Source organism: Charadrius vociferus, unplaced genomic scaffold, assembly GCF_000708025.1.
Source record: "Charadrius vociferus isolate BGI_N301 unplaced genomic scaffold, ASM70802v2 scaffold94, whole genome shotgun sequence".
In the NCBI taxonomy this organism is placed as follows: domain Eukaryota; kingdom Metazoa; phylum Chordata; class Aves; order Charadriiformes; family Charadriidae; genus Charadrius; species Charadrius vociferus.
In genome coordinates, this window is record NW_009648031.1 from 575,761 (window position 1) to 590,568 (window position 14,808).

The 14,808-nt window shown below is 36.0% G+C and overlaps 1 protein-coding gene across 1 annotated transcript in view; it reads left to right on the forward strand.

The window, feature by feature from the left end:
• Positions 1 to 14,808, forward strand: part of DMD (dystrophin) — a 927,929-nt gene that overhangs the window by 169,759 nt on the left and 743,362 nt on the right. The window contains exons 20-23 of the mRNA XM_009883534.1: positions 6,711 to 6,856; positions 8,424 to 8,636; positions 12,470 to 12,583; positions 14,128 to 14,283. Of these exons, the coding sequence (XP_009881836.1) occupies positions 6,711 to 6,856; positions 8,424 to 8,636; positions 12,470 to 12,583; positions 14,128 to 14,283 (629 nt within the window). The remainder of the gene's footprint in view (positions 1 to 6,710; positions 6,857 to 8,423; positions 8,637 to 12,469; positions 12,584 to 14,127; positions 14,284 to 14,808) is intronic.

The window sequence follows — 14,808 nt, forward strand, 5'->3', positions numbered from 1 at the left end:
TTCAACAACACTGCATTTATTGTGCTGCTCTGGTTATTTCACACAGGTGCACTCACGCAAACCAAAGAGGTGATGGTGCATAGGAGAACTAAAGAGATAAAATGCAATTGTGCCATAGCATGTGGTGAAAGAATGAGCTGTAGAAATTTAGTGTCAAGAAGTGTAAAGTTTATCCATGACACCAAAGTCAGGCCATATGATGGATAAGATTTTAAAACTTTTAATGCCACATTGGTTTATGTGCTGAAATCAGTTAGCACTCTGCCAACAGGAAAATATGACAAATGCTAGCTTCTTTATGATTTCTTCTATATCCAGTTTTGCGTAATTGCTGAGTTTGCCTCACCTAATTTTACTATAAGGAGACCTTGTGAACGAACCAGTTGGTTAGTCCTGTAAGATGAGTAGTGTTCATTGCCTGAACTGTAATGCCACCAAGCAGGGGCTTTGGGGAAGTTCTTCCTGGCTGTTCATTCCCACTCCTGTGCTGCAGTATGCTCGTCCAGAGTCCTGGCCAGCTGCAGAAGCAACTGTCTGAGGTGGCAATGTGGAACAGGCTGGGGAGAGTCTCCTAAACTGCTGGAGAACAGAAGTCCCTGAATTAGTACGTTATTGAGCCCTGGTCTGTTGTTATTATTTTATGTGGCTGCTCTGCATCACAGGCGCTTCGTCTCAAACGGTTCATCTGTCAAGATAAGACTGTTTTCTCCCATACAGTACATACCTGTAGTGATATTTTAGGTAAGATTATTATGTCAGGCGTATATTGTCTTCAGAAATTTGATACACAGTTTTGTCTGAACTCTGGTGTAGGTATGAATGATCATGGTTGGGATACTGCATTAGGTCTAATCCTATTTCAGGAATGTCTTATGAATCAAAAAAGGGGGGGTGGGGGGGAACAAACAAACAAACAAACAAATGCAACCAAAGCTGAAGCACAAAAAATTTGGCTCTTTGAGTCTGAGTTTCTTGTGTTTTCTTCAATGACTATTTTTCTCATGTTGAACAGATGGAGAAAAGGCAATATCCCCTGCTTTATTTTAGCCTTAGTTTAATAGAAATGTTGAAACTTTGTTAAAGCATTTTAGATATTTCCATCTTTGCATAAATTATTTGCAATTATTTGTTTTCTATAGGTAGAAAAATTTCTTAAAGACTGAATGATGTTTTGCAGATCAGTGGTAGTATTTTTTCCTTTTTTCTTCCCTGTACATATCACCTACATGTACTAGAAAGGTTTTATTATTTCTTTTATTCATCATTAGGGGCTTTTTTTATGTTAAAAAGATTTTTGGTTCATCATTAAGGGTTTGGGGTTTTGTGTTGTGGGGTTTTTTTTTTTATTGTTCCATGACTCCATTATCTTTTCTGATGGATAAGATCATTTAGCGATTTAGCATTTAGCTATTCTCTTCTGTTTTCCAAGGCACTATTTTCCCGAGAAAAAAAATTTTCTTGTTCTAGGAGATTGTATCCCTCAAATATTTTTTATTTGGTTGGATTTGGGTGGGTTTTTTGAGATTGTTGGTGGTTTTGTTCTGGTGAGGTTTTAGGTTCAAGATTGCTTACTGTGCAGCACAGAGAAACTACTAGATTTCTTAATAAAGTATTATTAAAGATTAACTGAGATTTTCTCAGTTTTTTTCCTCCATGATTTGATTAGCCTTTCTAGTTATAAAACCTAAATTAAAGCCAATTCTAAACCCCATTTGTTTGGGGTTTTTTACTGTTTTACAATGTTTTTTATGAAAGAAATACAACCTCATAAAATATGAGGGAATATCACCTTATTTTTCTTACTTTATAGAATGTATTTATATCCATAGGTAATTGATCCTTTTGAAGACTGAGTATCCATCTTTCCATCTCTCCCTCTTCCCCAAACACATTTACTCAATTCTAGAATACTGGTATATAGAAAAAATAGAGGTCAGACAGTGCTTCAAACTGTTCAGGAATGTACACAAGGGAGTGAAATGGACAATCATGGCAATAATTCAAATATGAATAATGTGATTTCTCAAGAAAATGCTTAGTTTTATAATTTTTCTGGTGAAGAATGAAGGGTTGAACTTTATATTTACTTTTCTCGAAATTAACTGCTTTTGTGTCAGAGAGATTTCTCAGAAGCAGCTTGGTCAGCCTCCCATTCCCTCTCAGTGCAGGGAGAGCTGCAGGTCAGTGTCAGGTGAGTACTCCCTGGCTCAAACTACTTCCCAGGTAGCAGCTGATTCATTCCAGTACTCATCTTGCTCTGTGACTGGACCAAACTCCATTAAGTTGCTTCTAGTTTTCAGTCTTGCTGCAGGGAACTCTTACCCAGCTGTGGTCTTCAGTGAGACGTGTTCTGATATATGTTCTGTGTTTGACAAGACTGTTCTTCAGAGGAGGTTTGGGGAGTGTCATTAGATATTTTTTTTTTTTTTTTCAAAAGTAACTGAAAAAAAAAAAGTTTTTGTGGCAAGTGAAATTAAGAATATAAAGACAGAAATGGCAAAGTCATACTTATTTCCATTTTTCTTCACTACATAAATTCATGCACTATGCTTTCCTTTTAAATTCTGATTTTACCTTTTTAGGATCAGTAATTCCCAAAGGTGAAGTCATTGTCGTTGTTTTTATTATTATTATTGATGGTGAAACATTAATCTGCATTGAATTGCTGTTTCTCATGTTTATTCCAAGAAGGCCTTTAGAAGGTTTCTGTCGTCTATATCATGTCAAGATTCTTTAGACTTTTCATTTACCCACTGCATGCTTGCAGTTATTTTGCGTGTACACCACTTCTCTCCCTAATCTACTTGTACAGTATCTTAAAGAGGGTTGCATTACATAGAGTTCATGCAACTCAGTCTTGGTAGAATTGTGTAAGACATCAAACCATAGTAGCCATAATAGTATGATGACTATTTGGAGTTTTAGTCTGTTATTTGTCTGCTTTTTCTTAAACTTTGACCTTACTTTAATGCTCTAAGTACCTTAAGATGGGTTATAAGCAACAGTGAAATTGTTGTGATATTTATAATAATCTTTCACCGATCATTCCATACTTGAGAAAGAAAAATATTAAGCGTCTTGTAAATTTTATAACTGTAAGTTTTCTTAAGACCTGAACGATGATTTAGTAGCAATAATACTCAATGCTGTTTGGTTTTGAGGAATAAATTTTGTTTAACTTTCTCTGAATGTGCCTTTTTTGCTGAAGGTACTTCTCCCATGTGTGTGAGAAAATATTATTTTAATAAGTAACATGCAAGTAATTCCATTTTTCTTTTGCATCCATTTCATCCGGTATTTTTTTATTTACTTAAATAAAGAGTGAAAGGACAAAGCAACATGTGAAATGAATGCATATGAGATAATGTCCTCTACCCTATAGCTCACTTTATACTTTTCCTCTGTTATAAAAATGAAAAATTTTGATTATAGGAAATAAAACCACTTAAAATTTTGTATATTTTAAAGATATTTAATGTTACCTTAGATCTTGTAGAACTGGAGAAGGGCTTCCCTTCTATTTCTTTTAAGACGTTAATAAATAAGAGAATTGGAAGTGTTAAAGCACTTGCAGAATATGGATTATGTATTATACAAAATTCCTTATGATTCCACTTTGAGAGTTTCTGGTGGAAGATGTGGGAGAAGGGAATCACATCTTTTATGAAGTCATCATAAAGACTTCGATTAATAGCTTCAACTTCCTGTATTACAAAATAAGCAAAACAAAGTTGTGAGAAATTTAGCGTGGTTTTAAACAGTGCAGTTACTGCTGAGGAGATTTTTAAGGGAAATACATTCAATCCAGTTCATTCATTTCAGGGAATAAGTCTTTACTGAAATGATCCTATAGATTATATGTGTTGCCTTTCTTCTTTGACAATGATGTGATGAACAGAGGGATTTGTCCTGACTGTGGGAGATACACATTGCATCATATCCAGTGCGATTTGATAGTTGTTGAGATAATTGTATTCTCATTTGGGAAAATATTTTTGACTGGAAAATCTGGTCGCAAAAAAAGGAAGCTGAGGCAAAAAAAAAAAGGTATTTTACTTATTTGGAAAGCTATTTTCACATGTTTAAATATTCCTAGCCAAATATCTATCTGCACATTGTAGTTCCTAATTTAAGCACTTTCTTTAAAATAAATATGCAAGTGTAAATGTATTTCCCTGACAGTTCTCAAGGGTTACAGTGTTAATCACACCAAAATGCATTCCCTACAAGTGTACTAGATTAATGCAACAACAGTTTCCTATTATGGGATGGGAACTGTATTCTGATATTTCCCAGTAACGCATTTGTATTTTCCCTCTGTGATATTTTGTTACAGTTCTCTCATGGGCTACAGCTTAGGTTGCAGACATGCTATATCTTTCTGACTACCAGTTCGATTTTTCATATAATATAGCAGAGTCCATGTTAATGCACTGTGCTTATCTTGTGGACTTTAATCCACAAATATTAGTTGGTATAGCATATTTTATGATAAAAATAAATAGGTCTGGATGTGTGTCTGTGTTATCAGCATGGGGAATGTACAGATTCATACCACCCACAGAGAGACCGTAAATGTGTTAGATTATTTATACAGCTAAAATTAGGTAACGTGAATCCCACTGGAGGAGTTTGACTGAATTCTCACCACTGACATCATAAATTGCAAAAACAATATAGGTTCTTCTTAAGTGTCATCCGAAAAGATGTTAATGTGCTTCCTTGTGGATGAAAAGGCTGACATATTATCTATCTTAAAAAAAAAAAAAAAATAAAAAACCCACAAACCCGCCCCCCCCCGGAAAAGAAAAAAAAAAAAAAAAGACAAAACAAAACCCCCAAAAAACAAGGCCCAAAACCTCTTATCTAGGCAAAAGGCATTGAAAAGTAGTTTCTCACAACTTGTAGTCTGGAAAAGTGAAGTAGGAAAACTATTATTTCACTGAACTTAAAAGTGCTTTTTAAATTGAATATTTATTAGCCAAATTGGAAAGCCACTAGCCTGATTATATCAACATCTGTGATCCCACTTGAACTCTTATTCAATCCTTCAAATAGTAGAGAACAAAAATTGTTAAAATTGGAAAAAAAACCCACAACATTTTAAGATTATTATTATCATTGGCAAACTTTCAGGCAGTTTGGTGGAGTTGCTGTTACAGCAAATCTTGTCATTTTAACTGTTCTGTGGTACTCTTCACTACTACTGAAATTAGTTATTATTTTATATAGCTGCTTGAAGTCATACATTAGTCCTAAGATTTGTTTTTCGTTTAAAGGGGAAAAATAATTATCAAGGTCAAACATTAAATCACAATACTGAACTTCATTTCATATTTCTAAATAAAGCTATTTCTAAATTAAGTTGTGTACGCCTTTAACATATTTGAGCTGTTAAAATTCATTTGGTGTGATGTGTTTAAATGCATGTTCTATTCTAAAGTAGGAATTGTCTGGATTAAATGACTCAAAGACAGTACAAATCTCACTAAGAAAATAAAAAGATTTAAAATGCTATTTGACGAGATGGAAAATTCTGTTTCCAATAGTGTATTACTGTTGCTTTCTGCATAAAGAAAATATGTCACAAGGGAAGAAATTCTTGTCTTTCCTAGTACCAAATCCTATCTTTTGTGAAATCCCAGATGTGTGTGATAAATCAGATCAGCCAAGATTTTTATGAGGAAAGCATGCCATACAACCTGCATAATCCATAAAAGAAAGCTTAAATTCCCCCAATTTTAGTAGGTTGTTATGATACCTAACTGAAAATGTAAGGTTTTTTCAAGTAGCATTCTGTTGATCAACTAAAAAATTAGGTTAAGTTCTAAAGTACATTCTTCCAAGCATTGCTGTATGAGAGTGTAAGTGAGCTTGTACTTAAACGCTGTGTTGTTTGTCAAAATTGCTTTTTGGACAGCTATATCATCTTTCAGTACAATTCTTCCTGAAACACCAGAGGCACACAAGATGTACAAATAGGTGTAACTTTTTTTTTGACCTTTTATATACTTCATTATTATGTGGTACAAGTTGGAAATGTTTCATTTCCAGCCAGCCATGCATTTGTCTGTACTTTTCTCAATGAGTGTAGAAGCAACTGTTGTTGAGGGCAGAGGGAGTATCTCTGCTAATGAGTTGCTCGTGTGTGTGCCAGATGCTGTCTATTTACAGCAGCTGTAATTTTGGCACAATAAGCACAGCTCAATAAAATTCAGCTTTAATGCAGAAGAAAGATTAATTTTCTAAGCTTTTAACAGATGTCTTAAACAGAACATTTTACTTGAACAGAAACATTAAACACACAAACATGGGCCATAAAAGGGAATGCTATTTCTTATTGTATTTCTGAAATTAGATTTTGGGTTAAGTACAATGGTTTGTCTGTTGATCTCTAAACACACATATTTAAACTAGTTGTCTTGGCTGTGTAAGTTGTCCTGTGACCTATAGCAAGAAAGTCAAACAACACACAACTGATAAAATGACAGAGGTATCATAAGCATTAGAATAAGTGTATTCATTCTTTAAAGGTTTTGGACAATTCTTGGACAAATCTGATCCTCACATACTGGGCTGCTTGCAATCTGTTGCAAAATAGCCATTGACTTCAATTAGGCTCGGTCTTTTAACAAACATCTGTCAGCAGACCAAATAATGAAGCACAAAATTATTTTATTTCTTTCCTTTTTCTTCCCCATTGAATGTAGTTTTTGACAGTTTGCCTCCTGCACACTACAAAGAGACAATGAGCACTGTACTCGTGTGGATCCAGCAGTCAGAAGCTAAACTCTCCATGCCTCAGGTTGCGGTTGCTGAGTATGAAATCATGGAGCAGAGACTCAGGGAGCTCAAGGTGAGTGGTCAGGCTGTGGGAACAAATGTCTCAAACAAATAGTTTAGAAGAACAGAATGCAAAATTGTCATGAGTCTGCTGAAGCCTAGACTACAGATCTTGAGTGAATTATACCCATCTGGGTTTTAGTGAAGGCCTTTAGGAGATGGTGAATACTTACTTATATCAATTCCTAAAGTTAAAGGATTGAAAGTGTTCTTGACCATTTAAAGCAATTATATAAGATATTGAACATATTAAGGAAAAGCCTTTGTTTGTCCCCATGACATATAAAATATTCTTTTGACAATAGCTCTGGTAGTTAAGCATAGATTTAGCTCATTTCATTTTCCAGTGCTGACATGGAAATGACTGTGATTTGCAAAAATGCAGCATGAGCTTTGTCAGATTTCCTCTTGGATTTACAAGGAGACACAAACTTGGAACATGTTTTGCCAGTGGGTACAAACCTTCCCTGCATTTCAATGTTTGATATTGTTCTGCTATTGGGTGGCTAATGAGCATGATGTTTGATGCAACCGGTAATGAACATGCAGAAATAAAAAGCAGGATATAGAAGTGTTGTGGTTTAACCCCAGATGGCAATCAAGCACCACGCAGCTGCTCGCTCAGTCCCCCCTGGTGGGATGGGGGAGAGAATCAGAAGAGTGTAAGTGAAAAAAACTTGTAGGTTGAGATAAAGACAGTTTAATAGGGAAAGCAAAAGCTACACACACACAAAGGAAACCAAGGAATTCATTCCCTGTTTCCCATGGGCAGGAAGGTGTTCAGCTATCTCCAGGAAAGCAGGGCTCCATCACATGTAACTGTTACTTGGGAAGACAAACGCCATCATTCTGAATGTCGTCTCCTTCCTTCTTCCCCCAGCTTTATATATTAGGCATGATGTCATATGGTATAGAATATCCCTTTGGCCAATTGGGGGTCAGCTGTCCTGGCTGTGTCCCCTCCCAGCTTTTTGTGCACTACTCGCTGGCGGGGCAGAGTGAGAAGCAGAAAAGGCCTTGAGTGCTGAGCAGCAACCAAAATCACCAGTGCGCTACCAACACTATTCTCATCCCAAATCCAAAACACAGCACTACACCAGCTGCTAGTAAGAAAGTCAACCCCATCCCAGCTGAAACCATGAGAAGAAAAAAAGTTAGATGCAGCAAATTTGGGCTAAGAATTGCCAAAGTTTTGAGAATAAGTTACCAAAAACTTTAAATCGTAGAAGCAGTTCTAAATTTATTCTTTTTCTCCATGTATAGTCTGATTTTTTTGAAAGTGTAATCATTAGGGCCATAGTAAGTTCCTATCTCAAATTAATGAAGTGTCTGTGAATCACCTGTATTAACAAGCATAAAAACCTCTGATTATATTCTCAGTTCAACTAAAAAAAAATCTACTTTCTAGTTTGTGTGAGAAAAACAATTCAATTGCTCAGTAGAATATGTCATTGGATATTTTAGTAAAGGTGACCTACATTTTGTTTTCAGTCCTTTTTTCAGCAGTCTCACCTATGTTTGTGGAACAAAGAGAATTGCCCAACATGTGATTTGGGGTTCTATTTGCTTCTTATTCATAGGCTTTACAAAGTTCTCTGCAAGAGCAGCAAAAAGGCCTGAACTATCTCAGCACGACTGTGGAAGACATGTCCAGGAAAGCCCCTGCAGAAGTCAGCCAAAGATATCGATCGGAGATTGAGGTGATCCTTGGCCGCTGGAAGAAATTATCAGCACAGCTGGTGGAACATTGCCAGAAACTTGAGGAGCTTATGACCAAACTCCAGCGATTCCAGGTTAACCAAGCTTTTTCAGCCTCAACTACTATGTGGTGGCTTGTGGCTGTGGGACTAACACAGAACAGATTTATACACCTCAAGAAATTAACACCAAAGTGAAATATAAAAACAGTACATAAAATGCATTAAAATGTTTGCTTGATTTTGGTGGGTCCAAGATTTTACTTTGAATTCTGATTTTGTGGCTGTTTCTGCCTATGTTGTTTCAACAGCAAAACTTAACTTTGATTTCAGTGAAATTACTACTAATATTCCTTTACTTACTTTCTCAATGTAGCTGAAGTATTTTTTCATGCAACTGAAATAGCTGTAACCATATTGACTTTAATTAATTCACTTACATAATTAAAGTCATTTGTAATAGGCTAGTATCTTGGCAGCAGCTGCCAGAAAGCAGAAGTGCATATGACTTACACAGTTGTGTGAATTTCAGGTATTTAGGCTGTCAGCATTGGAACCTTACATGTGAGGCTCTCCTATTTATACTTATTTATAAATCACATGTATCAACATTACAAGGGCTGTCTATGACTTAGATGTTATAAGATTTAAAATAAGTCCATTTTTAATGTATTCCTGTTCCATTTCTGTATAATTTCAAGGGACAGGTTTAAGAGGAATTTTTATGTTTTTCTCCTCACCCCCATACAAATGAACACTTGCATACTCATGGGGGATATTGCAAAGAAAATTCTGAAGGTTGAGGTCCTGCAACCATACTTAAAGCTGTGTTCTCACAGTGTGTTTCTTCTCAGTGTTGTCTCTCTGTATTTCTTCTGTTTACAACATCAAATATTTCTGTCCTTGGCTTTGGTTTGCTACTAGTGAAACGTGATATATGATTAGCTCCATATTGTGAATTATAAAACAGTAGCATGTGAACTGTAATTGTTACTTTCAGCTTAATTCAATAGAGTTGCCTGGTCAGGAATAAAATTTCTGTCAAAGTATTCTTACACTTCTGCTTTTGTAGAGGAAAAAAACTTTTTAGATAAGAAAAAAGTACTCATTATTTTGTTATTCTTCATCAGTTTTTAGGTAAGCAAGACCGACCAAAAAAAGGAGGAAACATTTTGTCAGTACCGTTTATAATTTAGCTACTGAAATGACACATTACTCTAAATTGTAACTTTGGCTCCATAGCTACATCTCTGACGCTTGAAGCTGGCCATGAAATGAAGTTTAATGGTATGGTGGGCTAACCTTGGCCAGCAGCCAGATGCCCCAGCTGCTCTCTCACTTCCTGTCCTCAGCAGGACAGGGGGAGAAAATAGGATGGAAAAGCGCTTGGATTGAGATAAAGACAGAGAGATTGCTTACCAGTTACAGTCGTGGGCAAAACAGAAACAACTTGGGGAAAATTCAAATAGATTTGGGTAGTGAGAAACAAAGACAAAAATTAAAACACCACCTCTCCCCCCTCCCTTTTTTTCCTAGTCTGCGCTCCATTGCTTTTCTCCTCTATCTTCTCCCGCCAAAGGGTGCAGGGGGGTGGGGAACAGGAGCTGTGGTCAGTCCATGCCAGCTCCTCTCTGCTGCCCGGTCTTCCTCGCTTTTTTCCCCTGCTGAAGCGTGGGCTGCAGTCCTTCAGGAAATATCTGCCCCTGTGTGGGACTCTGCGTGGCCTGCAGTTTACTTTAGGGCACATGAACTGCTCCATTGTGTGGTCCTTCATGGGCTGCAATGTGGATAACTGCTCCACCATGGACCTCTGTGGGCTGCAGGGAGACAACCTGTGTCACCATGGTCTTCACCATGGGCTGCAGGGGAATCTCTGCTCTAGCAGCTGGAGCGCCTCTTCTTCTTCACTCACCTTGATGTCTTGCAGGGCTGTTTCTCACTTTTTTTTCTCTCCTCCTCTCCCTATTGGGCATTTTCCCCCTTAACTCTATTGTCACTAGGCATCACTAACTGACCATGGGTCAGCTGTGTCCTGTGGTGGGTCCATCGGAAGAAGCTGAAACCAGTTGTGTCCAGCACAGGGCAGCACCTGACCTCTTCTCACAGAGGCCACCCCTGCTACTGAAATCTTGCCACCTAATCCCAATATAAATAGGAAAACTGGGAAGTGTTTTTATCGATAGTATAATGAAATATTTATAATTGCTCAAAACAGAGCAATACACTTTGCTTGAGAAATTCAAACTTTTGTCTCTCTCCTCCCTCCCACCCCCATCCCCCACCCTAATATTCTGGATAGAAGTTTAGAGGTTCCCCCACTGCTCTTAAAAGGGGAAAGTCCTGAACATCATGACCATGCTCCGTAGAGCACATATTTTTAAAGCTATATGAGCTATTGTTGCATACAAATCTTAGCCTTTATATTTATTGCTGAAGTCACTGTAGTACACAGTGAATATAAAAGTCATCATCTTTTCAACTCCTTGAATGATTTATCTTCCAGATTATTTTAGCTGTTGCCATTTATGGAATGTATCAGCACGGGATATGATGAAATGAGTGTTGATAAATAAAATGCATTTACAGTCTGATTCAAAATGCAAGTCATACATTTGATCCTCATTGGTACCTGGAGACTGATCTCTTTTTAAGTAAATCCCATCAGATCTATATTTTGCAGTATTAACGAACTATACTTAAAATATTCCTGTAAAGGTATTAAAATTTCATCATGAAATATGATTCTGAACTATTTTTACTGATTGATAATGGAATGCACGGTAGACATTTAAACAGTGTTTTGGTAATTGCTATTCTGAAGTATACTGATAATTTCTGTATGATTATTTTTATTAATTCAGTTCAATCACCATGGTAGCCTGATGTTATTCAATACATCAAGCACATTAGGAAAATGTTCCCTTTGGTTATCTATCTTATAATAGTTGCTAAGGCATTTCTGTACACATTTTAGGGCACAGTTGGTATTCTAATGAAATGTCCTTTTTTGTGCTTTAATTCAACTTTGCATTCCTCATATAATACCAATATGTACTTCACTTGATGAAAACAGTTTGCTGAACAAATGCTTTATAGTTTGCCTTTCAAATTTTTGCCATTTATAATTTTTATTTTAACATCTGCATCTAATTGTTTACCTAGGTGGCGTGTTAAGGTAATTTTAAGTGACATTATTTAAATTTCATTCTACCTTTCAAGGCATTAGATTATCTATGGGATGTTGCTTGGGACTGGTAGCGTTCCTACTCTTCAAGCATTTGATGTTCAACTTTTTTTATTAATTGCAAGGGTTAATTAAAGGCTATGGAAAGCAAATTACTGATTACAAATACTCTAGTGCTAGAAACGGTAACTGAGAATCAGTTTCTGAAATAACTCATTGAGTCATTATATGATCTTAGTTTCTGAAGTGACTGTTTCAATTACTGTTTCAGTTCCTTTTTTTTTTTTTTTTTTCATTCTGAGTAGTAAGGGAGTTTTTCTGTATTGTGTTCTGGTAGAGAAATAGGCAATACAGCACACAACTTCCAAAAGGAGCCTGAAATTTAAATTGAAGCATGGAAAGATTTGATAGGTAAACCTAAATTAATAGCCATGTATCAGTAGTCTGAAGCCATACAAGGAACCCATGCAGCATCTAAACACAAATTACATCTGGAAGGCACTAACTCGAGAGCCAGAAAGTTGCCTGCTTGCAGACACATTAAACTTGGGCAGAAATGGTCAGAGTGCAGGCTACAGAGTCCCAGAAAAAATTGGTTTTGCTTGTTTGCTGTGTTTTTATTTTTCAGACAGTTCAATAATCTTGAAATTACATTGCGATGAGTTTTAGTCATAGCGCCAGGATGAATTACGCTATTGACAGTCAGGTTCTGTGCAATGCAACAAAATGTCTTTTTAATAAACAGAATGACACTAAAACACTGAAGAAGTGGATGGCTGAAGTGGATGTTTTTCTGAAGGAAGAGTGGCCTGCCCTTGGGGATTCAGAAGCACTGGAAAAGCAACTTGAGCAGTGTACAGTGAGTGTTACCTGCCTGCTTGACAATTACTCAGTTCTTCTCTATGAGCTTAGCTTATACAGAAGTTACACAAATTATGACTGTTCCTAAAATAAATCCTTGCGGTAAGGGGGTTGTCTTCTAGAAAGTACTTGAACCTTCTGCATTTCCTGGGTTTGAAAGAAAATTCTGTTAAAAAATGAGAAACTTTAATACAGAGATGAGGCATAAAGTGACTGTATCATTATGTATTTATAACAGGAGCAAAACATAAAAGAGGGTACTTGCAACAAATAATAAGTTAGTAGCTTTTTAAGATAAATGTTTATTTACTTTCTGGAGTTACAAACATTGCCTATGTATTTGTTATAAACTGTATGATCTGTGCCGGAATATCTTTTTCTGTATCTTTTATTCACACATGATTTACAAGCTTTTCTGACTGTACTGAAAGAACTTGCAGGTATTGTGAGTTATATCCTTTTTTCTTCACTAAACTTACAAGTTCCAGTGTTTTGTCCCAGCAGAGTTTTAAAACATCATGAAGTATTGATACTTCTATCATAGGGTTTACAAATTCTTCTGCCTGTCTCAACAGAGTGTATAAGTGCAGTGAATCTTGTAGCCCATGATAATCACTGTCTATACGTTCAGTGGAATTTACGAGTTCTGTAAATGTTTTGGCAGGATGTATAAATGTTATGAAACATAAATACATGTTGGTCTTACAGAACTATGAGCTCCTCAGACTTCCTTTCTTACCCCTTATTTAAATAAAAAAACATTATAAATTAGATAGGACAGTTCTTGCCTCTACAGAGTAGTAAGTTACATGTAACTCCTTTAAAATCTGTCACTTGAATTTATGAAAAGTTTGCACAAATATTAGCCACTACTGTCAAATGTATAATAAAGCTACCAAAATCTTTATCATTTTTTATATGTTTACACTTCCAGCCTTTTCTACTGTGTAGGAAGCCCAGGTAACATCTGCAGCACTGAAGAAGGCCTTAGGAAATAAAAGTGGAGGTGGCAATTTAGAACTACCTCCAGGCTTAAATAATATTGAACCACAAATATCGTTCTTATAACTAGACATAATGAGAGAATATTACCATTCAGATCATTTTAAGGAAGTTATCAGGTGAATTACCAACCCAAGGATAGGTAATGCTGGCATAGTTAATAAGATGGATTCACAAACAATTTTCTACCATTATGATGGGATGCTCTTGCACAAATGGGAATAAAAGATCTAGGCATTGTAATAGATAGAATATATATAATATAACACTATTCACATATATGTATATAGTATATACATAACATTTAAAACTGTTACCTGTTTTGCAAACGAACTTTATCTGATATAGAATAGCTTACCACATTACAGCTGCTCATTCCGTTTTTTATTTATTTTCATAGTTAAGTCTGTAAACTGTGCTCATTTGACTTGAGATCTGGACCAAAGACATGACAGAATCTCATGTAAACATGTTTTGATAGATAGTATATCTGAAAATTTTTGTGAATGTTGCTTGCCTAATCTTCTGCTATTCCTTTAGGCTTTAGTAAATGATATCCAGACAATCCAGCCCAGTTTGAACAGTGTTAACGAGGTTGGGAAGAAAATGAAGAGTGAAGCTGAGCCAGAATTTGCTTCCAGAATAGACGCAGAACTGAAGGAGCTCAATGTTCAATGGGAACACATTTGCCAACAGGTATCAAGTCTCAAGCTGTGACTGGTTCATTTTAAATTAATAAACAGATTTCTCATTGGCAGAATTTGTCCTTCTATGCCTATCCAGTAGAAATGAAACTAAATTTAGGCATATTTGGTTCACGTTAATTAAACTTCTATTTCTGAAATTTTATTTAGCATGTAGTAATACGTGTAAAGTACATACCTTTATATTATGATACAATATCTTACTATTTTTCTAACAAAGCTGTATAGGAATATATCAGATCTTAACAACAATGTAATTTATGGCTCCTGCAATACTAGCTCTCTGAAAGTGGTGTATAGGCATTTTCCAAAAAATCAAGTTCTGTATTTAGTCTGTTACATTTTATTTTGTGTCGTCGTACTTGCATGTCATTACTTTAGATGAAATAAGGTGCTAAAGTTGTGAAGAATTCAGAATTCAATAACTTGGAATTAAGAGTATGGGGACATATGCTGGTGTGTAAATTACAGTCATCAGTGGTCACACAAATCTGAGAGAATGGGGCATAGCAGGAAT